The sequence below is a fragment of the Camelina sativa genome, chromosome 13, assembly GCF_030686135.1.
Source record: "Camelina sativa cultivar CO46 ecotype springtype chromosome 13, ASM3068613v1".
Classification (NCBI taxonomy): Eukaryota; Viridiplantae; Streptophyta; class Magnoliopsida; order Brassicales; family Brassicaceae; genus Camelina; species Camelina sativa.
In genome coordinates this window covers 23,010,184-23,035,491 of record NC_141892.1, presented here as the reverse complement: position 1 = coordinate 23,035,491, position 25,308 = coordinate 23,010,184, and the positions used below count along the sequence as shown (strand labels likewise).

General features: G+C 35.8%; 5 protein-coding genes, 1 long non-coding RNA gene and 1 pseudogene across 7 annotated transcripts; 5 read left to right on the top strand and 2 right to left on the bottom strand.

Annotated features, from left to right (window-relative positions):
• Positions 1-1,930: 1,930 nt before the first annotated feature.
• Positions 1,931-5,371, bottom strand: LOC147929882 (uncharacterized). The gene is made up of 4 exons (XM_087480771.1): positions 4,877-5,371; positions 4,040-4,735; positions 3,368-3,601; positions 1,931-2,026 (listed from the first exon to the last, which is right to left on the bottom strand). The coding sequence occupies exons 1-4, from the start codon at positions 5,369-5,371 to the stop codon at positions 1,931-1,933; spliced, it is 1,521 nt and encodes a 506-aa protein (XP_087336897.1).
• A 383-nt stretch (positions 5,372-5,754) lies between these two features.
• Positions 5,755-7,514, top strand: LOC104737241 (uncharacterized). 2 transcript variants are annotated; one of them, XR_015578787.1, is made up of 6 exons: positions 5,755-6,002; positions 6,097-6,195; positions 6,285-6,393; positions 6,819-6,880; positions 6,978-7,049; positions 7,137-7,514. It is a non-coding gene; the product is annotated as an uncharacterized LOC104737241 (long non-coding RNA). The 2 variants fall into 2 exon arrangements; XR_759709.3 differs by lacking the exon at positions 5,755-6,002 and having other exon boundaries at positions 6,055-6,195.
• Positions 7,515-10,108: 2,594 nt separating this feature from the next.
• On the top strand, positions 10,109-11,609 carry LOC104737240 (uncharacterized). The gene is made up of 2 exons (XM_087482417.1): positions 10,109-10,357; positions 10,871-11,609. The coding sequence occupies exon 2, from the start codon at positions 10,895-10,897 to the stop codon at positions 11,423-11,425; it is 531 nt and encodes a 176-aa protein (XP_087338543.1). The 5' UTR covers positions 10,109-10,357; positions 10,871-10,894; the 3' UTR covers positions 11,426-11,609.
• A 28-nt stretch (positions 11,610-11,637) lies between these two features.
• LOC147929881 (uncharacterized) lies at positions 11,638-13,218 on the bottom strand. The gene is made up of 2 exons (XM_087480770.1): positions 13,167-13,218; positions 11,638-12,987 (listed from the first exon to the last, which is right to left on the bottom strand). Exons 1-2 carry the CDS (start codon positions 13,216-13,218, stop codon positions 11,843-11,845), a joined length of 1,197 nt encoding a protein of 398 aa, XP_087336896.1. The 3' UTR covers positions 11,638-11,842.
• Positions 13,219-13,913: 695 nt separating this feature from the next.
• On the top strand, positions 13,914-16,178 carry LOC109128392 (cytochrome P450 93A2-like; annotated as a pseudogene).
• A 255-nt stretch (positions 16,179-16,433) lies between these two features.
• LOC104737239 (flavonoid 3'-monooxygenase CYP75B137) lies at positions 16,434-18,434 on the top strand. The gene is made up of 2 exons (XM_010457370.2): positions 16,434-17,469; positions 17,626-18,434. Exons 1-2 carry the CDS (start codon positions 16,513-16,515, stop codon positions 18,247-18,249), a joined length of 1,581 nt encoding a protein of 526 aa, XP_010455672.2. The 5' UTR covers positions 16,434-16,512; the 3' UTR covers positions 18,250-18,434.
• Positions 18,435-20,019: 1,585 nt separating this feature from the next.
• LOC147929880 (uncharacterized) lies at positions 20,020-21,795 on the top strand. Its single transcript, XM_087480769.1, has 4 exons — positions 20,020-20,362; positions 20,405-21,168; positions 21,259-21,411; positions 21,550-21,795. Exons 1-4 carry the CDS (start codon positions 20,020-20,022, stop codon positions 21,793-21,795), a joined length of 1,506 nt encoding a protein of 501 aa, XP_087336895.1.
• The last annotated feature ends 3,513 nt before the right edge of the window (positions 21,796-25,308 follow it).

The following is a 25,308-nucleotide window of genomic DNA, read 5'->3' as shown; positions in this document are numbered from 1 at the left end:
ACGAATAATTCAAGACAATGTGATGATTGCAAATGAAGTTATGCACTCAGGAAACGAGTGTCACAGAACTATATGGCCGTAAAGACAGATTTTAGTAAAGCTTATGACCGAGTCGAGTGGAAATTCCTTGAAACAACCTTGCAACTTTTTGGTTTCTGCGACAAATGGATTAAGTGGATAATGGCGGTTGTGAATTTTGTAAACTACTCTGTCTTAATAAATGGAGCTCCTTATGGCCACTTTAAACTAACAATAGGTATTAGACAGGGTGATCCCCTATCACCATATCTATTCATTCTATGCTCTGATATTCTGAGTCATTTAATTTCCTCAAGTGAACAAGACGGTGATCTATGTGGAATCCGGATTGGTAATGGTGCTCCGAGTATTACACATCTTCAGTTTGCCGATGATTGTTTATTCTTTTGTAAAGCCAATAGGAAAAACTGCCAAGCTCTTAAAGATATTTTCGATATCTATGAATACTATTCAGGGCAAAAAATAAATACTTCAAAATCTATGATTACATTTGGAAGCAGAGTATATGGGAATACTCAGTTACGACTGAAAACACTACTAGATATACCTAACCATGGAGGAGGAGGGAAGTACCTTGGACTTCCTGAACAGTTCGGTAGAAAAAAAGAAGGAAATGTTTGAGTATATTGTTGTTAGAGTCAAAAAGAGGACAAATGAATGGACTGCAAAGAAACTATCTCCTGCAAGTAAAGCAATAATGCTTAATTCAGTGGCTCTATCAATGTCGGTTTATGCTATGTCCTGTTTCAAACTACCTTTGGGAATCACAACCAAAATAGAATCACTTTTAATGCAATATTGGTGGGAAAAAAGTTCACATCATCGCAGTATCCCGTGGATCGCTTGGAAAAAATTATAGAAACCAAAAAAGGAAGGAAGATTGGGATTTAGGGACCTAGCAAAGTTCAATGATGCACTTTTGGCAAAACAGGCATGGAGACTCATCCAATATCCTAACTCTCTTTTTGCCCGACTTATGAAAAACAGATATTATAGAGATGATCTTATTCTTGACGCAAAACAAAGGAAAAATCAATCCTATGGTTGGTCGTCTATCTTAATAGGGTTAGATCTTATCAAGAAAGGAAGTAGATTTATTGTGAGAGATGGTAAAACAATACGCATGGGCATGGATAACTTTGTTGAAGAGCATCCACCGAGATTAGTACAAACTATACCCCTGCAATCTCCTATACCACTAGAACATATAATCTCCAAAGTTGGTGGTACCCGAATTTGGGACAGTCAAAAACTATCTTCCCTAGTCCTACATGCAGAGCAGGAGCTTATACAGAAAATACATCTTTCACAAGAGGAACACCTAGATAAACTGATATGGAACTACACCCGATCAGGAGCCTATTCAGTAAAATTAGGGTACTGGTTTTTCACTCACTATCCTTTTGACATGAGGGAGGTTTTAAATATACCTCATTGATTAATTGAACTCAAGAACACAATCTGGAAGTTACGTCTCTTACCAAAGATCAAGCATTTTCTATTGCGCATCTTATCAAAAGCTATACCAACCACAACAAGACTACGAACACGTGGTATGAATATATACCCTTTATGTCTGAGATGTCGTCAAACAGAGGAAACAATCAACCATGCCCTCTTTACATGTCCTTTTGCATGAATGACTTGGCGAATCTCCGGTACTTGCTCATTAAATATCAATCAATTACCATCCAATGCAGAGGAGACCATTGCTCAATTAGTATCTTTTCAATCCACAATCAACCAACACCTTTGATTATCTTTTACCATTTGTTCTTCTATGGTGAATTTGGAAAGCACGAAACAATCAAGTTTTTAATAATTATCGTGAGAGTGCATCTAAGATAGTACTTCATGCAAGGTAAGAGACAAAAGAATGGATCAACAGCTTTCAACAGATATCAACACCATTGTCTGTTTTAAGAACAACCACGACCACATGGGAACCTCCAACATATACAACTCTTAAATGCAACTTTGATGCGAGCTATGATTATCACACACAATAAGTAACAGGTGGATGGATATTTAGGAATAATCAAGGAGAAGCTATCGTATGGGGTGCAACTAGACTGACTAATACACGATCTTCCTTAGAGGCATAAACAAAAGGTCTCCTAGCTGCTATACATCAAGCCTGGATCAGAGGATACTATTCCATAGTATTTGAAGGAGACTGTGACATTTTAATCAAATTAGTTAATGGTCAACTTTTAGATGTCTCTTTAACAAACCTTCTCCATGACATAAGAACTTGGGCTTCCAAACTAGATCAAATTTCTTTTACCTTTACAAAGAGGGAATGTAATAGTGTGGCACATGCTTTAGCAAAATTTGGTTGTGTTGATTTTTCATATTACACTAATTCTGTATTAAAGCCTTAGTGGCTAATCAACCCTCTTTATAATGACCAAATTTAATCAAAATATTTCTATTTGTGGAAAAAAGAAAGTTATTATATTAAAGAATTTTCGTTGAAAACAACATACAAGTAGTGTTGGAAGTCTGACATCGTCAAAGGATATTGAAGTTGTCGGAGATTAGCAGTTGCCGTAGACTATACCGCAAAAAGTAAATAAGCATTTTGGTTTGTAGTCTTACTACGTTTATAGTAGATATGTGTGACTTATTAACAAATAAGCTATCTTATAGTAATATATATTTGCATGTTATCTATACGAAAAAATAATAGAGACTTGCAGTTTATGACACGTACGTACGTGTATATACATAAATTAGATCAAATTTATGTTCTACTCTTTCCCAATGTGACTTGCAATTTTAGCTATACAGGTCTTTTTCCTAAATACAGCAGTTAATTAATACAATAAAAGAAGAAGAATGCGTTGCATTTCTATTATGAAACCTGCACTTCAATATTGAAGTAAGTGTTGACAATTTAGTAAAAAATTTTACCCAGTCAAATTATAACATTAATACATGTCACTGTTTTTATTCTTACGTAGACAAAGCAAAGAAACGAGATAGGGGTGTTTAAATTAAACGATGTTCGATTTTTTTCTTCTTCTTTCTTTTTTTTTCGTCAAAAAGGAATTTATATATATGATAAATGGTAATAATTACAAAGAGTTTCTGTTAACCATACAGGGGGATGGAAACATGCTGAGTAAAAAAGTTGAGTAGTACATCCAAATTTTGCTAAAACATGAGCTGTTCTATTACAATTTCTTGGAGTGTAAATAAATTGTATTGTGTCAAAATATTGTGACCAGTGTAATATATCCTGATAAACACCTTCAATCGAAGCAATGTAAATCGTATTGTTCAGCATCTTGATTAGCATCTCGCAATCTCCTTCAAATACTACCTTTCTTATTCCCCGTATCCACGTTTGTTGCATTGCATTTAACAGAGCTTTTCCTTCAGCTTTCAACGGTGATGATGCATATCCCATATTCGCAGAACCCCAACCATTAGAAATGCCTCTATTGTCACGCAAAATCCATCCTCCCCGAGTCTCTTGAGAAAGAGGATCATAGCTTGCATCATAATTGCACTTGAGCATAAATTGAGGTGGTCTAGTCCAATGAATTGGTTTTGGCTGTACAGACGATGAGTCAACTGGGTTTAAAACACTTCGACACCATTCTAGTACATCCGCTTTAGCACGCCATATTATGTGCGTTGGATCTTCCGAGTTTTCTTCAAAGATAAAATTTATTTCTTGTCTTCCAGATATTCCAAAGGATCCAAAATGGTAATAATTTTGTCTCTAATGGAATGTCGTTATCATTTTGAAGTGCAAAAACGGCTTCCAAAAAAAATTCACAAGTGATAGAAGGCAAATACAGGGCATGGATTGGAATATTTGCTAATTCCCAAATGGATTCAGCATAAGGACAAGAAAATAGAATGTGATCAATGGTCTCATCATTTCGTAAACATCTCGAACAGACAGGGTTTATATTCATTCCCCTAGATATGAGACGAGTAATTGTGGGTAAAGATCTAGAGAGTAACCTCCATAAAAGTGTTTTACCTTTGGTAAAATGTTTAGTTTCCAAATTTGTCTTTTTAAATGAACTGAACCATGAGGTTTTGGTGGCATGTCACATGGGTTGTCTGGATTGTTCATTGAGAACCAATAGCCAGATCGAACTGTGTATTCCCCTGATTTAGTGTAATGCCAAATAAGCCTATCCGGGCATTGTTTCTGAGGGAGATACATTTTTAAAATCTTGTTGTGATCTGCAGGTGAAATATGTTGTGTAATCTTATTGTTGTTCCAATACTGATATGCCGGATTCGAGGAGATGAGGTTTGATATTGTGATATGCTCATCTGGTACAACACTCCGAACTGGTTTTGGAGGGTTAGTTATTGTGATGTTATCTATATTTACTCGGACTGACTCACCGTTTCCAATAATGTAACGTGAACCATTTTTGATCAAATCAAAGCCTGCTAAAATAGATGACCATCCGTATGATTGATTTACTCTCTGTTTTGCATCTAAGACACATTCATCCTTGTAGTATCTAGCCTTGAATACTCTAGCAAATAAAGTATTCGGGTAATGGATCAATCTCCAAGCTTGTTTAGCAAGCAGAGCATCATTAAAACGCTCTAGATTTTTAAATCCCAAACCTCCATCAGCCTTAGAATATTGCAAACGTTTCCATGCAATCCAAGGTATGCCTCTATCATGATTACTCTTCTCCCACCAGAACTGACTCTATTTCGGAGATGACTCCAAGTGGGATTTAAAACAGGACATTGAGTACACTGGCATAGCTAGAGCAACTGACTTGATAAGAATTTCTTTTCCTGCAGGTGAGAGACGACGTCCCCTCCATGAAGCAGTTCGTTGTTTAACCTTGTCAATTATGTAATGGAACATTTCACTCTTCTTTTTGCCGAACTGTTCAGGTAAACCAAGATATTTACCACCACCACCATTGTTTGGTATTACAAGAATCTTTTTCAATCTATTTTGAAGCTGGCCGTTAACACGAGAACCAAAAGTGATTAAAGATTTACTTGTGTTAATCTGTTGTCCCGAGTAATACTCAAACACTTCAAAAGCTTCCTTGATTGCTTTGCAGTTTCGAGAATTCGCTTGACAGAAAAACAGAGAGTCATCTGCAAATTGCAAATGAGTGATTGGAGGTACCCCATTTCCTATATGTATACCTCTAATAACTCCCGAACAGACTCTTGTTTTGATTAAGTGGCTCATAATGTCAGCACATAGTATGAAGAGATATGGAGATAAAGGGTCACCTTGCCGTATACCCCTTTGAGGAACAATATTTCCATAGGGTGTACCATTGATCAAGACTGAGTAACTTACAGACCGCAATGATGCCATAACCCAATCTATCCATTTTTTTGAAAAACCAAAGAAATGCATTGTAACTTCCAAAAAGTTCTATTCTACCCTATCAAATGCTTTAGTGACATCAGTTTTGATTGCCAAATAGTTTGTTGATACTCGTTTTCCAGATTTGAGAGAGTGCATCACCTCATGGGCAATCATAACATTGTCTATAATTTGTCTTCCGAGGATAAAAGCAGCCTGAGAGTCTGAGACTATACGATCCAAATGTTTTTTCAGCCTAGCTACCATGCATTTTGAGATGATTTTGTATAAAACATTACATAGAGCTATAGGCCTATAATCGGATAGCGTCTGAGGTTTCTCTATCTTAGGGATCATACAAATGTTAGTGTGATTCATACCCGACTTCATGTGCGAGGTGTCAAAGAACTCACGAACCTCTGCGATTATATCACAACCTATGATGTGCCAGTAATGTTTATAAAATCGTGCAGTTAATCCTCCGACCAAGAGGAGGTTCTGTTATTACATTAGTAAATCCTAGAACAGAAGCAAAGTCAAATACAGTAGAGCAAGCATTCATAGTTTCACACAAGAAAAGAACATTAGGTTTACCAGCATCGTTGGAATCAACACCATTCTCGCCGGAGCCACCAAAACTGTGTTGCTTCTCCATTCTCGTCGTATTTAACGCCAATTTCAATTTCTTGTTCTTCTTTCTAATTAGATTTCTACTTTTCATTTTGGGGATTAAGGAAGATATCTATGTTGTGAATCGAGAACACGAAGCAATCTCAGATTTGTGCATCGTGAGCAGATATGCTTCAATGTATATTTCTCCTCTCTGATTCTGGGTAAGTGAATCTTCAATCCTTTCTTTCCGGATTCAGTTCGACTTTGATTGATCAGTCTAAAATTTGATTCATCTGGTTTGTGTTCACAGAGAGGTAATGATAGAGAAGCAGCTTACAGGTCGTCGCGTTGATCGATCCCTATGTGCTTGGTTCTAGGATCAATCTATTAGTCAAGGGCCTCAAGGCTATTCCTTTAAGGTAGTTTTATACTAAAGTTCCCTTTTTTTGAGTTCATTGATTCTTGGGTTTGTTTGATTTGACAAAATCGAATCCAAAGTTGGTGACTTTAACTCATGAGTCATCTTTTAGTTCTTGATTGTACTGTCTTAGTGTTAGTGTGAATGTCTTAGTATGAGTTTAATCTTTTAGCTCATGGGTCATGTTTTAAGAGGTGCAAATTCTCTTGTAAACCCAGTTTTTGTTTTAAACTTGGATATTTGAGTTTTATAAGAACTGTGATTATCTTAAAGTAAAACTCTTTATTACTTTTATGAATCTGTTTAAATATTTGGCGATGTCCAAAATATAAGTATCATCTTCAATATCATCCTTAAAGAAGGTTAAGACTGATGTCAATAGCCTTCACTCTCCTTTATATGTGTGCTGTTTTGTCTGTTTTACAGGTTTATATATATTTGCTCGTGGCAGATTTTCGTTGTGTCCATTAATGCCTCATGATTGACATGTATGACATTTTTTTTATTCTCTTGCTTCATCTTGAACCTTCCATTATATAATGAAGAGTTTTGTTGTGGTTAAGTCATCATATGGTCTTGTTGCAGTGGTCTCATTTTCACTCGTCATCTCTTGTTGCTTTTGAGATCCTCTTTGTTTACATCTTGAAGAGAAATATGGTAATTATCAATAACTTCTAATCATTAATCAAGAAATATATGATTGGTTGATTTATTATAGTTTTGGTTGTGCTCTTTTGTTTGCAGTTGTTGACTAAAAGATTGTCTTCCTACCGTTGTTTGCATTTGAGGTAGCAATTTTGATAGACGTTGTCACCCATTCCATTCAATGCCTCAAGAAAAGGCCGAAAGGCCAACATGTACAACCTACTTAACTTCTGGTTCCTATAGAATATCACGAAACTGTTGTTTTTCCTCTGCTTACATTTGTTAGCTATCTACTCCTGCAAATAAAAATGTAAAATAAGATTTATATCTGTGAGAATCTTCATAGTCTTTCCTTCAAAGTTCTGGTGCCTTTGAAGTTAGGTGCAGTTATCTTTCTCTTACGACATGTATGGCTGCAACATCCTATTATTCTTTTATCTTAATCTCTCAGCAATACGTTTAAGTGCCATTCTTTTATGTGACTCTATATGATTAGTGTATGTGTAAAAACATGGCCCAAGAAATCAGAATTTAGTGGTAGTATATGCTATCTAAATGAATTTGTTTCGTGTGTTTGATTTCTTTTTCTGAATTTAAGTTGCATATTTCGATTTGGTCTTGTAACCCAGTTTTCAAGGTAAAGAAATCAAAAACCAAAAACTACTTCAACAAACAAAGAGATATTCAACAACAAAATTGAAGTATTTATCCATTAACTTTCTCCAAAATACTAACAAAAATAAAACCAAAATATAATGGAGGTGAACCGGTGAAGATAACCAAGAAACACAAGAAAATTAAGTAGGGAAAAAATAACATTTCAGCTTTTCCAAACAACTATTTTTTCATTTAAAATCTCATTTCATAATCTACCGTCAAGGTATGTAAAATATATATATTTAGAACAACAATGCTATTTAGCTATTCTACCAATAATGAAAAGCATAATCAATAGAAACCATCAAAGTTGTTATCATTAAATTTAATACCATCAGCCAAAATAGATTAAATAATCAAAACAACTAGCAATAATAATGATGCTCCAATGCATCGTAATAGAAGAAAAAAAAACAAAATCGATTTTGATTTTAGTCTACAATTTGATTACAATAATTAAAAAAAATCCAGCAACAAATAACAATAAAAAAACTAAAAGGAAAAATATTGTCAATAAAATTGTCAAAAGCTATATTATCATACAAATAGTTAAAATAAAATAAAACTAGAAACATTTCTGGGGCAAGCGCATACTATCCTAGTATTTTTTAATATTGTAAAGTCATGTGTGGTTAGTTTGATACATTAAGGTACGACGTTTGGTTTCGTGTCCAATTGACGGGGCATGCACTGTTCTTCAAATTTACGTATAAAATAAAAGTTAGGACGGGTCCAACAAAGTTGATGATCTGAGGTATAAAAAAACTCAATCTTATATATATATATATATATTTCTGGTCAACACTTGGATCTTTTGTATATTTTTGTAATAATGTAGTTTAATTAGATATTTACCCGCAGTATACCGCAAACCATTTTTTAATAAAAAAAATGTAATTTGTTTTATAGATTAACTATATATATAACTAATATTTAATTTGTATTTTTTTTAATGTACAACCTTACAAATATAGATATATTAGTTAGTATGGAAATTAGAAAATATTTTGTTTGAGATTTATTGTTTTATATTATAGTATAACATACAATTAAATAAATAGTGTTATATAGAAGAAATATACTTTGTGTGTTTTTTTACATATAGTAGTATTTTTATTATTTTACATTTTTTAAATATATGTACAAGATAATTTTGTATTGTAGTTTTGAATGTTTTATATGTAAATAATCAGTTAACTTTAGTATATATAGTTTTGTTGTGAAATGCAAATAAAAGTTGTTAGCAGTTATTTGTTTGACATGAATTTCACATTGTTTTTCTTTTAATAAACTTTGGTTATTAAAATGGACCCAAGATGTTTGTATATAATTTGTTAGAAATGAAAAAATAGCTATTTGAACCAAAAAAAAAACTAATTCATTATACAAATTACTAACTGATATATATTAGGCAATTGACTTTTGTTTTTAAGTAAACTAATATTGGTTTTTTTTTTTTTTTTTTTTTGTATAGACCGACAACATTGTTCTTGTTTTATCTGACTAAACAAATCTATCATCTTCTTCTTATTTGTTTTATCCCGTCCATTGCGACATCTCCGCCCATCGTGATTTTTAGTCAATCGATTTCATCATCCTTATTTGTCATAAATTGTCTACGAAAAAGTGTTTAAGTTTTCTGATGAAAAAATAGGAGACATCATTATTAAGTTTCGATTTTTGGCATATTTAAAACACATAAGAGTGTTTAAGTTTTCTGGTAAGCTTTGTGTAATTGTGATTGCTAATGTATAATCAGGGTTTAGGTGTAGAGTATTTATATACTGATCATTTAGGTCGACTAAATAAACTTGTGCACGCAAAAAATATTCGATTAAGAAACTTATTGGGGAGAAATGAGGTGTAATCTGTTTTATTTTCCGAATATTTTTGGGATATGATATATCTTATCATTTAAATTTTATTTGTTTTGAACATATATATTAGGGGAAAATAGTTGGATATCAATAGGTTGAGATCAAAAATCTTGGCCATGGATCCTTCTCCAAGATTGAAAATCAATTCGTTTATTGCTTAGACCGATTGTTTAGGAAATATATTTATGGAGAAAATATAGTTTAATAAAATTGGAAACTAAATATTACTTTAATTAATTATAAACTTAATACTTAATATTAAAGATAGTGGTTTCCATTGTTTTAGAAATTTTGTTAGGATAAAAAATCTTGTTTCCAAAAATCGAAATTCAATATTAATTAATTAAATGAAAAACAAATTAATATTAATAATTAATGTCAATAGCATGCTTATAAATAGGTTTGAACTTCAGGATTTATATCATAAATATCTTAAATATATATATATATATATATATATATATATATATATATATATATAAATGAATTCAACTAATGACCATAATCATAATATCCGGTACAAGAAGGGTTTTTAAACAAGGATCAAAAAACATTTCCTATACATAAGGAGAGGATATTAAAGCCTTAAAAGCCCAATAAGCGGAATTGGGCTCAAGATAACACTTTTATCTTGTAACCAAGCCCATACATTTCCAAACCAGCGTCTCTCAGTTTCTTCTTTCTCGTCTTCGTAGCTGCAACGACGGAGTTTTTTTCTTACTAGCGAAGAGAGAGAGAGAGAGTCGCCGTTCACCGATCCTTTCTCCGATCTCCTTATCCTTCCAGGTATATTGTCTCTCTTCACTATCGTTATCTCCAACTGTATGTGAATTTTGGTTTCCTCGCTTCGAATTTTTTATCCTTGATGTGAGAGATTCTAGGGTTTTTTTTTTTTTTTTTTTTTAATCCTTGCTCTGTAAAAAATTTTATCCAGAATCGTTCTAAATCGATTACGAAGAATCACTCATTCGATTCCGTAAAGATCGATTTGGTCAGTGTTGTATCTACGATGATGGGAATATTAAGATCATTGAATCTGGATTTAAGTACTCATAAACATTTTTGTGTGTATTTGTAGCAATGTTGGACTCAAAACTTTAGCTGCATTCTTGTAATTGCTTAAGCTTTACATAATCTAGAACTTGTACTGAAAGAGTCAACTTGTGTTGCTATGGTAGTTAGCTAGAGTTTGATATTATGTATCTATTTTCTTTAGGTTTCTATGGTTTCGAGTCGTTGAATTTGGCAAAACTATAAGAAAGCGTTGTTGTGTTTCCTGATGTGGATTTCATCTTCCAGGTTTTTGCAAACTTGGTATATAGTATGGGTGACTTTTCGATTCAGATCAGTTCAAAGCTGATCAATCAGCTAGCTGAAGGCAACGATCAACCAAAGAGGAAGGCGAAGAAAACCAAACCCAAAGTGTCACCACAGAGGAAGGTGGAGCAAGAAGCGAAAACACACCACCACGATGCAGAGAAGCCGAATCCAATGGGGGAGTTACCAATGCAGCCACCGTTTTACTTCCCAATACCGCAACAAGCAGCAGCAGCAGCAAGCGCGGAGTTGGAGTTGATAAAGTCTGTTTCGAAAGAGAGTGAGAAGGTTCTTGAGAAGCTGGAGAAAGTAGAGAAGAACCTTGTTCATGAAGTGACAGAGAGATCCAATGAGCTGAGGGAGAAAGAGTTCAAGATCCCTGAACCGAAACCGATGCCTTGTTCTGAAGATCACGAAGCGTGGATGAAATGCTACAAAGAGAACATTGATAACCCGTTGAAATGTAGCGGTTTGGTTAGGAGTTACCAGGAGTGCGCACGCCGGTGCAGACAGCAAGTGAATCCTGAGGAAAAGTAGAGATAATAAGATTGGGAAAGACTTTTTTTGTGATAAGAAGGGGAGAGAGTCTGTTTTTATTTGCTTTCTGAGATCTTATGAATGATACAGGAAAATGAGAATTGATTCCTTTTTTATTACTTGAAAGCAAAAGGAAAAAATAATTAGAATCTGTGATTATTTTCATCAGATCAAACTTTCAGAACTTGTGTTCTCTATTTACTATATTTTTTTTTCTTTTTTTAAACATTTTTTATTAAGAAAAACCATGACTAAGTCATGCAGATTACAAAGATACTTAAGTGCTAGAAAGACAAGGGTGCAAAAGATGCACACATACAATCGAATCAACTGCTTCGATTGACTTAAGCATAAGATATTGTAAACCGCTAGCCACAACCACTTTGTCTCCCACGACCTTTGCCCTTTCCACGACCTCTATATTCTTTTGCCTGTAGGAGTCATTAGATTCATCGGTTCAGTTTCGTTATCCGATTCTGATTCCGACAAATCTTCTTCTCCTTCGGTAGAACCCAATGAGGCAAACTGATTGGAACCAAATTTAAACTCAGCTTGTTTACTACTTCCCCCTTGGAAAGTAGCATGAGACATAGCTGAAGATATACGTGCAGTTTCCTGAATAGGAGACTTAATATATAAAGGAGTTGTTGGACCAGTTTTAGAAATAGAAACATTCTTAGTGACTGAGACAATTGTTGACAATCTTTGTTCCTCTACAATAGTTGGTGAAGCTGCTATTGAATCTTCCGCTGGTAAGAGAGAACCATTAGTAATTGGTACATCAATGCTTGAGATCTGAATAGGAGCAGTAGTCTCATGAGTATCAACTGGAACGGAACTTGGAGCATTCTCACTACCAAGCTCTGCAATAATAGATGACTCAATAATAGTAGCTACACTCGCTTGAGGAACTGATGTAGACTGTAAGCAACGCTTTTCTTTATGACCCAACTGCCCACAATTCTTACAATTAGTGGGTAACCAAGTGTACTCTACCTCCACCATAGAGATAAACCCATTTATGTCACCAGCAGCAATCTTAGTTGGAAAGGCTTTGCTCAGCTCAACCTCTACCAAAATCTTGGCCTGACCCATCAGAAATGGATCTAGTCTAGGTTTATGGGTTGCTATTGGTGCACCCAATCCAGAAGCTATATGACTTATACGAGGAATTGAGTAGAGAAGGTTGGGTATGTTTTTTAAAGTCACCCATACAGGAATCGTTTTGATCTCAAGGATTGCTAAAGATGCTTGTGGAGTCCAAGAAGCTACAAACATCAAAAAATCATCAACAAGCCAAAGACCCCTCTGAAGAACCCAAGACCTAGTTGATTCATCCGGAATGTGAAAGAGATAGTTTGAATCTCCTAATTTTCTAATTGTGATTCTGCATTTCCTTCCCCATAACTTATTGAAGATAGCAAATATTAGACCACCATGTGGAGACAAGCATCTATAGAATTGCCCTATTATGTACTCTTTCTGATTCTCTAGCCCCTTTAATAGAACATGTTGCGGTATAGTTACCTTAGGAATCCCATCCGGTAAGTATTCTGGCTCCACTGCTATTTACTATTTTGGCTTATCTTGCACAGAGATTGCCACATTATTTTCGTAAAATCTGGTTTCTCTACTGTTTCCTAATTATTTTTGGAATAGGAGCCATAAAAGAATCTCATTTTTTTAAGTTAGTTTTGCTTGCGAGCTATTATGATAGAGACTCTTTTAGGTTTCATCCTACACTTCCTCTGCTTGTTCCTCCTATCCACTCTGAAGTTAAAGAAACCACTCATTGCAATTCCTGTATCAAGGTTGTCCAAACCAAATTTCTAGTCCCTTGCACCCTACCGGTTTGTGATGTAACCGGCCGATTATGTAAACTGTTGGTTTTGTTGTTCTTAGAATTGTTTTTTTTTCTTTTTTTGGGGTTGCATGTGTAAAAGTGATGATGTCTTAAGCTTTTGTAAGGTGGAGACGATTACTCATTCAATATCTTCGATTTTCTTTTCTTATAATAAAACTTTTCTGAGAATTGTCCACTGTGATTTGTGTGTGCTGAAAGTTCATATTATTACTCGATTTGGTTGTTTGTAACTGTATTATTTTATATAATCTAGATTTTTACATTGCATAATTGATAAAAAAATATTCATTCGAAAATCATTGAACAGTCTTAATATAAATACTTAACTCGTTTATTCTAGAGGTTAAAATCGAAGATTAAGCCACATTTGATAATCAAACAAACAAATCATACACATGTTATCATCTGCAAAAACTTAGTCATATAACTTAATTTTAAGTGAATAATGAGTAATACCATTGACAAATTATCAGATTTGACACGGAAAAAAAATCTATAACCTATGATAACGAAATTAGGCTAAAATTGATCAACTTGGAACCTGACAACTATATATAGTCGCTACTTCATGTCCAAAATTTGATTACAAAAATAAAATAAAACAATAATACATAAAGGGAAACAATGTCTGAAATTTTCAGTTTATTTAGGGTCCAAAATAGCAACGGCAACTTCTTGGACTCTGTCTTAGCTTTGATAGTCGTGTCCTCTCTTTTTTGGTATATATGGCTTTACGCCAAATCCAAAAGACGGTTTCCACCGTTACCGCCGGGTCACACTTACTTTCACAAACTTGCTCAAAAGCATGGCCCCGTTTTCAAACTATGGCTCGGCACCAAACTGACCATTGTGATCACTTCTTCCGAAGCCGCACGTGAGATTCTAAGAACTAACGACGTCATCTTTGTGAACCACGACGGAAACGTGGCAGGTTCGCTCAGCACGTATGGTGGCGTAGATATCGTCTATTCACCATATGGACCGGAATGGCGAATGCTGAAAAAATCTGCATTAACAAAATGTTAATCAACGCCACGCTGGATTAAATTTTTTTCAATTCACTTGGCCATCGCGAGACCAGGCGAACGGTCCGCTATTTGGTGGACCGGGCTCGGGCTGGATCACGGGTTAACATTGGGGAACAGATATTTGTGACCATATTGAATGTTGTGACTCAAATGTTGTGGACTTGCGGGGAGCAACGATTGCTGATGGCGAGGAGAGAGACATAGTTGGAGCTGATGAGTTCTTCGAATTGATTACGGAAATAACTGATATTTTAGGAAAGCCCAATGTCTCTGATTTTTTCCCGGTTTTGAACCGGTTTGATCTTCAAGGTTTGGCTAAGCGTGTTTGTGGACCGGTTCAGAGGATGGACCGGATGATCGACCGGATTATAAATCAACGGGAGAGAATGGATAAGGAAAGTACAAGGAACAGTGAAGATTTTTTTGATGGTGTTGTTGAATGCTAAGAATGAAGATGCAAACACGTCAATGACGTCGACATCGCATCAACGACGTCGACATCGGTGGGATATTCTCAACAAAATTGAAGATGAATTGGATAACCTCCGAGGCAGAGAACCAGTAGCGACACTTGATGTTGCTCTGTGGAGGACTCAGACAGGTAAATTCAGAGCAAAGTTTTCAACACAGGATACATGGCATCAAATAAGGCAGAAAGGTCCTATTAAAGAATGGTATAAGGGAATATGGTTCTCCTCTGCCACTCCTAAATACTCCTTTATAGTATGGCTAGCAACGTTAAATCGTTTAACCACGGGGGATAGAATGTTGACATGGAATGCGGGAGTGAATCCTTCTTGTGCTCTCTGTAATGCTCCATTGGAGACTAGGGACCATCTGTTCTTCGCCTGCAACACCTCAAGTCAAGTCTGGAAGCAGCTGGTTGGGAGACTCTTACCACCTGCTTACCCGACAAACTTCAGTGCCCTGCTTGATCAGATCACTGCTCCAAATTCTATCTAACACGCTTCGATTCATTCTGCAGTTTGTTTTCCAGGCTGCAATCCACGCTATCTGGCGCGAACGCAATCGACGACGACATGGCGAGCTTGTAACCCCAACGGCTAACCTTGTCAAAAACATTGATCGGACTGTCAGGAACAAGTTACTATCGCTGCAGACTCATGGCTCCAAGCACCATGACGGCTTGTGTGTGTGGTTAGGCTCTCGCCTATAAAGAGTCCTCTCTACTCTGTTTTTTCCCACTTGCTTTGTTTTTTCAAAGTTAAATAGCTTTTTTAATTGAAGGAGGCATCTAATGTAAAACAGGTTTTTTTTGGGTTGAATATAATTTAGCATTCATTCAAAAAAAAAAAAAAAAACATGTCAATGAACCATGTCAAGGCCTTGCTAATGGTAATTTAAAAAAAAAAAATCGACTTATATTATTTCCAACGAGTGGATGACATTTCCTTTATTTTTTTTTGACGTAATGTTTTTTTGTAATGAAGTTTTTGTAGTCTATATATTGTTAATTTATAGGCTTCCTGATTATTAGGATATAGTGCTTGGTGGTACAGAGACAACTTTGAACACAATAGAGTTCGCAATGGCAGAGCTTATAAATAAACCGGAGATCATGAAGAGAGCTCAACAAGAGCTCGACAAAGTTGTGGGCAAAAACAACATCGTCGAAGAAGCACATATCACTAAACTTTCATACATTCTATGCATTATGAAAAAAACCCTAAGGCTTCACCCAACTCTTCCTCTTCTTATTCCTCGCTGCCCATCTGAAACCACGGTTGTAAGTGGCTACACAATCCCTAAGGATTCTAAGGTTTTCATCAATGTTTGGCGATTCATAGGAGGGGAAGAAGTTCAAAAAACAAATATTGTCCACAACTTTCTAATGGTTTAAATTAGTCAAACTCGTTAATTCAAAGCATTTGAAAGTTGTTGACAATTTTTTTTGTTTTGTTTTGTTTTTGTTAACTTAAACAAAATAGATTTTTTTTTAATATATAAAAATTCGACACCAAATGTATTTCCTCTTTTGTTTGGATGACTTCAAAATTTGGAACTCTATTTTGTATACTATCAATTTTTCTTTGACAAAAAAAATATTATTATTTTTGACGACTTTTAAAATTAAAATATTTTCAACAACTACACATTTTGATTTTCAAAAATGATGAAATAATATCATCCGTTCAAATGTTATCAATTTATCATCTTAACTGTGAAGATAAATAATGCTGTACGTCTTGACGATGTCTCCGATATCAACTCTCTTTACCGACAACACAATACTAATCAATGTTAAACCATACGCAGTTATCGTTCTCATAGCCATCTTATCGATTCTGTGGTACTTCTTGAAACGCTCCCCGCATCCGCCTCTACCGCCTGGACCGCGAGGGCTACCTATTGTCGGAAACCTTCCCTTTCTTGATCCGGATCTTCACACATACTTTACAAACCTCGCTCGAAGTTACGGTCCAATCTTCAAACTCAATCTTGGTTCAAAACTGACCGTCGTGGTCAACTCTCCCGCACTAGCTCAAGAGATATTTACAGACCACGACATCAATTTCTCAAACCATGACGTCAGTCTCACAGGCCGAGTGGTTACCTATGGCGGTCTCGACCTTGTTTTGTTACCATACGGTGCCGAATGGAGAATGCTTAGAAAAGTTTGCGTTCTCAAGCTTCTTAACCGAAAAACTTTGGATTCTTTCTACGAGTTTCGATGCAAAGAGATCCGGGAAAGAACGAGATACTTGTACCAAAGAGGTCAAGAAGAATCACCAGTCAACGTCGGTGACCAGATCTTTTTGACGATGATGAACCTCACGATGAATATGTTATGGGGAGGTTCGGTGAAAGCAGAGGAAATGGAGAGTGTTGGAACAGAGTTTAAAGGAGTTATTTCTGAAATAACTAGGCTTTTGGGTGAGCCTAATATTTCTGATTTTCTCCCAATGTTAGCAAGATTTGATCTTCAAGGACTTGTGAAGAAGATGCATGTGTGTGCTCGAGAGCTCGATACCATACTTGATAAAGCCATCGAGCAGATGCAACGACTAAGAAGTAGGGATGGTGATGATGGTGAATGTAAAGACCTTTTGCAACATTTGATGAAGTTAAAGGACCAAGAAGCTGACTCAGAGGTTCCCATTACACTCAAACATGTCAAAGCCGTACTAATGGTAATGAAATAATTTCAGTTTTAATACTTTAATTTAGAATATTGATAGCATATTCTTGCAAACTATGTAGCTTAGTCTTACGGTTTTTGGGTAAAAAAGAAATTATTTGTTTATGGGGACTGACTTAATCAATGTTATTGTCATATATATGTGAAGGATATGGTAGTTGGCGGTACAGATACAACAACCAACACGATAGAGTTTGCGATGGCCAAACTAATAAGCAACCCAGTTTTAATGAAGAGAGCGCAACAGGAGCTAGGCGACGTTGTAGGCAAAGACAACATAGTTGAAGAATCGCACATCACTAGACTTCCTTACATAGTCGCCATTATTAAAGAAACACTTAGACTTTATCCAACCATTCCTTTGCTAGTCCCTCATCGTCCAACTGAAACCGCGGTTGTGGGCGGCTACACCATTCCTAAAAACACTAATACCTTCATCAACGTTTGGTCTATTCAGAGAGACCCAAATGTGTGGGATAATCCGACTGAGTTTCGTCCTGAGAGGTTTCTTGATAATAAGTCTTATGATTTCAGTGGAACAGATTATAGGTTTCTTCCATTTGGATCTGGACGGAGAATTTGTGCGGGTATAGCACTCGCTGAGAGGATGGTTTTGTACACTCTCGCGACATTCTTACATTCGTTCGACTGGAAGATACCGGAAGGACAAGTGTTGGAATTGAAAGAGAAGTTTGGTGTTGTCTTGAAGCTCAAAACGCCTCTTGTTGCCTTGCCCATTCCAAGGTTGTCCGATTCGAATCTTTATTTATAATGGCTAAAATCTTTCTAAAAACGGGAAAGATTGTTATAATGTTACTAATATACAACAAAAATAATTACTGTTTTTGTTACTTTGGTGATGTTGTTGTTATAGTGACCAATATGTAGATTATGTGATATTTTTATTTTATTTGTACGACTATATTTTATTATGGTGAGTGTTATTTCACTGAATCAGTTAGATTGGAGCATCATACGGTAAATAAGTAGTTATTCTAGCTATCTTTATTTTTATTTATAAATGGAATCTTAGTTTTATGTTCACTAGGTTGGTATCCGCGCTACGCTGCGGGATTGATTTTTTATTTTATTTTTGTCATATTTTCCTGTTTTGTTTTTCTCGATTCGTAATTTAATATATGTTATTTGGAATCAATTCATAAGTTTTTGATAATTTCAATAGTATTTTTTTATTAATATTATTTACATCATCATATGATAATTGAGTTTTTTATTTCATAAATTTAGTTTTTGAATAGATTTTAAATTTTATTACCAAATAAATTTAGGGATTACAAACTATTAGTTATTGATTTGTTTCTCACTCACAAACCCTCTAGAACAGTAAGACATGTTACTCTTTGATGTATACATTTTAAATGTTCTTGATGGATCTCTTAGAGTACGTTAGGTTTAGGCAATTCAACCTGTGTGTCATAAATCTGACATAAACCAAAGATGAAGCTTTTGAAATTTACTAAGATCGAAAGGGAAATAAAAAATGATAATTTTCACATAGAGTTCTGGAAGTAGTAGTAAGTAACATGTATTGTACTAAACCTTGAAAAAGAAAACGTTCTGATCCAAAGCAGCAATTTGCTCAATATCATCTTCATTTAAGAACTAAGTGAACAAAGAAAAGGTGAGTTAATTTACACAAACACTAATATTTTTTCTTGAAGCAACCCTAAAACCTTGAATTAAAATGACATCTTTACCTCGATTGGACCTGTGAATCTAAGAGGGATTAATGAACTTTGTCATGCCCAAGTTGCTCTTTTGTGAAATTTTTAATCTTTTGTATATAAGACGACAATTGTGTGGTTAGGGAGGGGCTTACCTGAAGAATTGATATCTCTATGTCTCTATTCTCTTTTTCCTTCTTCTTCACATCACTATGCATCTCTCTTTCTATTCTATCTTTTCAAATTTCTTCCCTGCCCTAATTTTTAACTTCGCCTCTTCTTCGAAAGAGTTCTCGATAACTGGAGAATTTGATTGCAGAATTTGTAGATTTTGTTGAAATTCTTGTTCGAATTAATCAAAGTTGAATTTGGTGAGATTGCTTTGCCTCTTTAAACAATGACCTCTGCTTCTTCCATGTCTCTTGCTGCACGAGTCGTGTGTTTTCTTCTCTTAGTGTTTGTTTCATTGACGGCAAAACTTTGTGACGATTCTTTTGTTTCTTCTGTGTAAAAAAACAGTCTTTTAGTGTGAAGGAGAAGAACAAACAATTAGAGTCTTCGTGTTTTTTTTTTTTATTATCTCGGCAAGAGTTTATGAAGTGAAAGACAACGTGATGTGGCATATAGGGGTGTCAATCGGGCTGGCTCAGCACAGTCTGTCCCAAAATCCGCAAAACTCGCATATATTTGAGCCCTTCTCGGCCTGCCCCATAATATTTTCAAGTCTTTATTTCAAAGCCCGGTCCGGCTCTAACAGGACTATATGACTTTTTGGGTTTTTTCATGCTTTTTCGGGCTTATCTTACAAATAAAAAATTCAAATTTATAAGTTAGTTTATAACATATCTTAAAAAGCAATGTTTAGCATGGAGGTGTTGATAGCTAATATCAAAAAGGCTGAACGAGAGGATAAACTTACTGGTATTACGCTAGCTCGGGATTGCCCCACCATCTCGCATTTGCTTTTTGCAGATGATAGTTTGTTCTTCTGTAAAGCAGAAGCGACAAAATGTAGGACGGTCATGGAAATCATAGGAAATTATGGAAAAGCGTCCGGACAGGAGGTTAACTTGGAGAAGTCGTCTATCATGTTTGGAAAAAACGTCCCGGAGGACTTAAGAACCCAATTAAAGTCTGTCATTGGTATTTCAAAAGAAGGCGGTATGGGTTCTTATTTGGGTATTCCTGAAAGCCTTCAAGGTTCGTGAACTAAGGTTTTTAGTTATGTTAATGATCGGTTAGATGATCATGTGAATGGTTGGTCGGCGAAATATTTATCGAAAGGCGCCAGTGAAATCATGATCCAGTCAGTTGCGTTAGCTCTCCCAACTCATGTTATGTCCTGCTTTAAATTGCCACAGGAATTGACGTCTAAATTAACAAGTGCTATTTCAAGATTTTGGTGGCGGTCTAACGATAAAGCTCGTGGTTTGCACTGGGTTGCTTGGGATAAAATGTGTGATGATAAATGCGAAGGCAGTTTGGGTTTTCGAGATTTGGAGCAATTCAATGACGCGATGCTGACTAAGCAGTATTGGCGGTTAATTCATTATCTGACATCTCTAATGGCCCGTGTGATGCGAGGCCGATATTTTAGAAATAAACATCCTATAATGGCCAAAAAGCCATACTCTCCCTCATTTGCTTGGAGGAGTATTTTTTCAACGAAAGGCTTAGTGGAAAAAGGAGCAAGATGGGCATTAGGATCTGGTTGTGATATTTCGGTATGGAAAGATCCTTGTATACCAGATAGTCAACCAAGACCAGCTAACGGTTGTGGGAGACTGCTCCATCCTAACTTAATGGTTAATCATTTGATCAACCCGCACACTATGGAATGGCATCTGCCCATCCTTGAGGAGTTCATGGATCCAGAGGATATTCAGATTATTCAGGCTATGCCAATCAGTAAATCCTATAAACCGGATCGACTGATTTGGCATTACACTAAATCCGGGAAATATACGGTCAAATTGGGTTACCGGCTAGCCCGTGATTTAGTTAAGGTAGGTGAGTATGGACCGACGTGTACGGCCCTTCGGGCTCAAGCTTGGAAACTTGACGTTCCCTCCAAGTTTCAACATTTTGTTTGGCAGATAGCATCCGACACTCTTCCGGTGTTGGACCGGCTAGCTCATTGGGGTGTTCGGTGCGACACTCTTTGCACACGGTGTGGGCTGGCGGCTGAGACGATAAACTATGCTCTCTTTGAGTGTTCTAGGTCTCGTAGGATCTGGGATTTATCTCTGGTTTCATTAACATTCAATGGTTTTCCCTATGGCTCAGTTTATTCTAATTTAGACTTCTTATTCTGGCGGGCGACATCTCAATCGAGTGTCTCAGATATTAGTTTTTGGCTACCTTGGATTGTATGGTCAATTTGGAAGGATAGGAATAAAAAGATTTTTCAGTGTACGGAGGCGGCGCCAATAGATATTATAAATCAGGCGGCTAATGATAGGATTTTATGGGAGGAGGCGAGGTCACTCACAGGCAGAGCCATGGATTATTCGACATCTATGGAAAATCTGGAACCTTCTCCGCGATGTCAGATTGATGGATCTGGAAGGGGTCTGACTCCTTTGTGGGCTTGGGTTGGTGCTTTTGCAATAGAGAGGACAAAGTGTTACTAATGGGAGCACGATGCTATAGACGTACACCCTCACCTCTACATTCGGAGTTACAAGCCTTGATCTGGGCTATGGAGTCTATGTTGGCGGCTGGCATGGATTGTTCCTTTTTCGAGACTGATTGTGCAGAGCTAGTGGCGAAGGTGTAATCTCCGGATGATTGGCCCGCATTCTCCAACCTGTTGGACGACTTCGATTTACTTAGAGCTTCCATCCCCGACTTCATCCTCAGCAGGATTCCGCGTTCGACAAATGTGAGGGCAGATTGTCTAGCCTGCTCATCGCGTTCTTTAGATTCTGAAACTACTTTTGTAAACTTCTTCCCTCCGGTTTGGGCAACCAACCTTGGAGTACTGTTTTAATTTAATGTTCGGTTGACAAAAAAAAAAAGAGCAATGTTTAAAGGTGCAATATAAAACAAATCAATCAAAGTTTAAATAACTCATCTATATTCACTAAAACCAACTTAATCTAAAATAAATAAAAAAATTAAAACCAAATAGATTTTTATATTTTAACCAAATAAAATTTATATAAAATATCACAGATAAAGATTTTAAAATTTTTAAGTAAGTTTATTAAGTAAATATAAAATTAAGATTAGAATTTTAAACTTTATTTACGAAAAATTATTAAATAAATATTGCAATCAAACAAAATTGTTAACAAAAAAGTATAATTATATTTGTATAAGGGTTGTTGGGGCTGGTCCGAGCCCGATCGGACTAAGCCCTAAAAAATCTAAAGCCTAAACGGGCTGAGTCCAAAAGGTCTGATTTTTCTGGACATATATTTAAGTCTGAGTCGGGTGTTTTTCAATGAAGGCCAGTCTGCAGGCTTTGGGCCTAATTGACATGCCTAGTGGTACATAGTTTTTTTAATTGGTTTAGAAATACTAGCTGTATTAATTGAAATGTTTTTATTGGCTATTGATTTTAACTTAGGTGTCAATACTAACTTCAATGTTTAGGCTGATGTATCACACAAGGAAAGCAACACATCCTTCTTTTATTGTATTGATTCTAAAACTAATTAATACATTCAAAAATTTGAAAGATGATCATTTTTTCTTAAAAGTGGAATCATATTATTATTACTAAAAAATCTCATAGTTTTGTCTTTAATCTTTTAAAGTTTCATTTATTTACTTAAATTGTTTTTGATTTAGTTATTATTTTAAATTTTTTAAATATAATACTTTAATGCAAAAAAGGATCACATAGATTTGGACATGTGGCAGCTTCTTAGTTGCTTACGTAATAGTCTCTAAGAAAAAGTTGTGGGGTGCCTCTGTACTTTATTATATAAGTTTTCTTTTATTTTTACGATTTTTCTATAATGGTCAGTGGTAATTCACTGATTCAGTTAGATTGGAATACTACACCGAAATTTTTTAATTAGTTATTCTAGCTGTCTTTATTTTTATTCTTAAGTGGAATTATCGTTTTACATTCATTTTAAAACTAATTAATATATTTAATAATAAGAAATATAATTATTTCTCGGTTAAAAGTTGAATCCTGTTTCTACAAATACTAGCTAGATCCAACTAACTCATACTCTGCAGCTACGAACAACAATCATACATATTTCAGCTCCACAAGCATCTTACATTCATAGACTCTGATTCCTCCTCCAACTAACCACTTTGTGTTCCACCCGAACAAGCCACTTAAACATGTATCCCAAACATCACCTCGTATAGTTAGTGAGTCACACAACCAACCATCCCTAGCGACCGAGTAACAAGAGAAATTGGTTGGAATACTTTATTTTGTCCAGCCACAGAACCACCTCTCCGATGAACCCTCTGATTCACCGACTTAACTTTAACCCCACACTTTTGAGCTCCACCTTTATTCTCTAACAACCAAAACCTAACTCCATATGCCATGGAAGCTCCTGCAAGGTTCCAGCTCAAACTGAGCTCGATGGCTCAACCAACAAGTCCATTTACCACAATTCAATTCATACAAAGCTCTATAATAACACTCTAATAAAACACAAACTAACCATTCAACTCGTAATTCCACCATTGGATCTGGAGCCTGTACTACCCCAAGTCTCTCGACAAAGTTTCCGCTCGATCAGACATCGTTATGACCTCCAAACGGTTTCCTCATAAACCCATCTCGAAAACGCTTATGTTCCATACTTAGCAAAAAGAGCACCATTTACCAGCAATTACCCAGCTTTCCATCAATTACGTGTCCCAGAAGTAATGAGCATTCCTTCAGTTTAAGTCCGAATAACAATCCGCCAACTGTTATGCACTCTTGGCTTCTTGGAGATCACGCTGGTATCATTACCTTTCCTAACTAATGTCAAATCCGGCGCCGGTGAGCATCCAAAATCGGCTCCTCCACACTGTCTTTATCTCCAACCTTCTCTCACTTTCTTTGGGTGCAAATGGTTGCAAGGTTGAAGAGATTGGACATGTTGAAAAAAATTATTCAACCAATTTTACCATATACATTGAGAAGGTTGAAGAGGTTGGAAAAAATTATTCAGCCCGTTCAACTTAAAAAATTGAAAAAATAAACTAATCCTACAAAAAAAGTGTTCAACTTGTTCAACCACTATTTTGGAGATGAATGAGTTGAAAAATTTTCAACTCAATTTTGTTAAACCCATTTTTCAATTTTAATCAACCATTTGCACCCTTTCTCTTCTTCACCTCTGTTCACTCCGGCTTTGTTCTTTCACCACTAATGAAGCTTCCCACATCCATGAGATGACAAACCAGACCCACAAGAGGCCTTCCCACCTCCACCACGTCTCTCTCTCACATCTCGTCACGATTCCATCATTATTCTCTCCATCATGTGTTCCTCCCCTTTCCGATAACAACATCTACCCACGGAACAACCCTTGCTCTAGGACTCACGTTGCTTATCCTCCTCCTAAGTCGGAAGACAACACGAACACAACAACAACTCCATGGAGAATGAAATGCTTACACGGTTCACTCTTCTCCTCCTTACACCACCACCAAACCAGGCTCTCTGCCTTTTATCTCTTTACCCAAACATTGATTACATCTAACGTGGTGATGAATGACAATAACGGCAACGACAGCTAAAACCCACGACAACACTCAACACTACCACTTCACCCAAGGACGGCTAGGCTTCTATTCTCCTCTCACGCGACACCAACAACACTAACCCCCGACTCCCTCGCTCTCACGTCGTAGAAATTTCATAAATAATTGCATGCACAAGTAAAATAGAGTTTTGAAATTTCATACGGCTTAATTGAGTTTTGAAAATTTATTTGCATGCACAAGTAAAATAATGAAATTTTAAAATTATATTATGAAGTCATATGAAGTTTTTTATTAAAATAAATATTAGAATCTTTTATATCTTGAAATTATCTTATATTATAAAGTAGAGATCTTTCACAAATAAAATAATATTACCATATAAATTCTTTTGAAATTATCTTACATAAGAGATTCTAATATTTATTTGCAGATTCGCTGGTTGCTTTTTTTTTTTTTTTTTTGGCAAA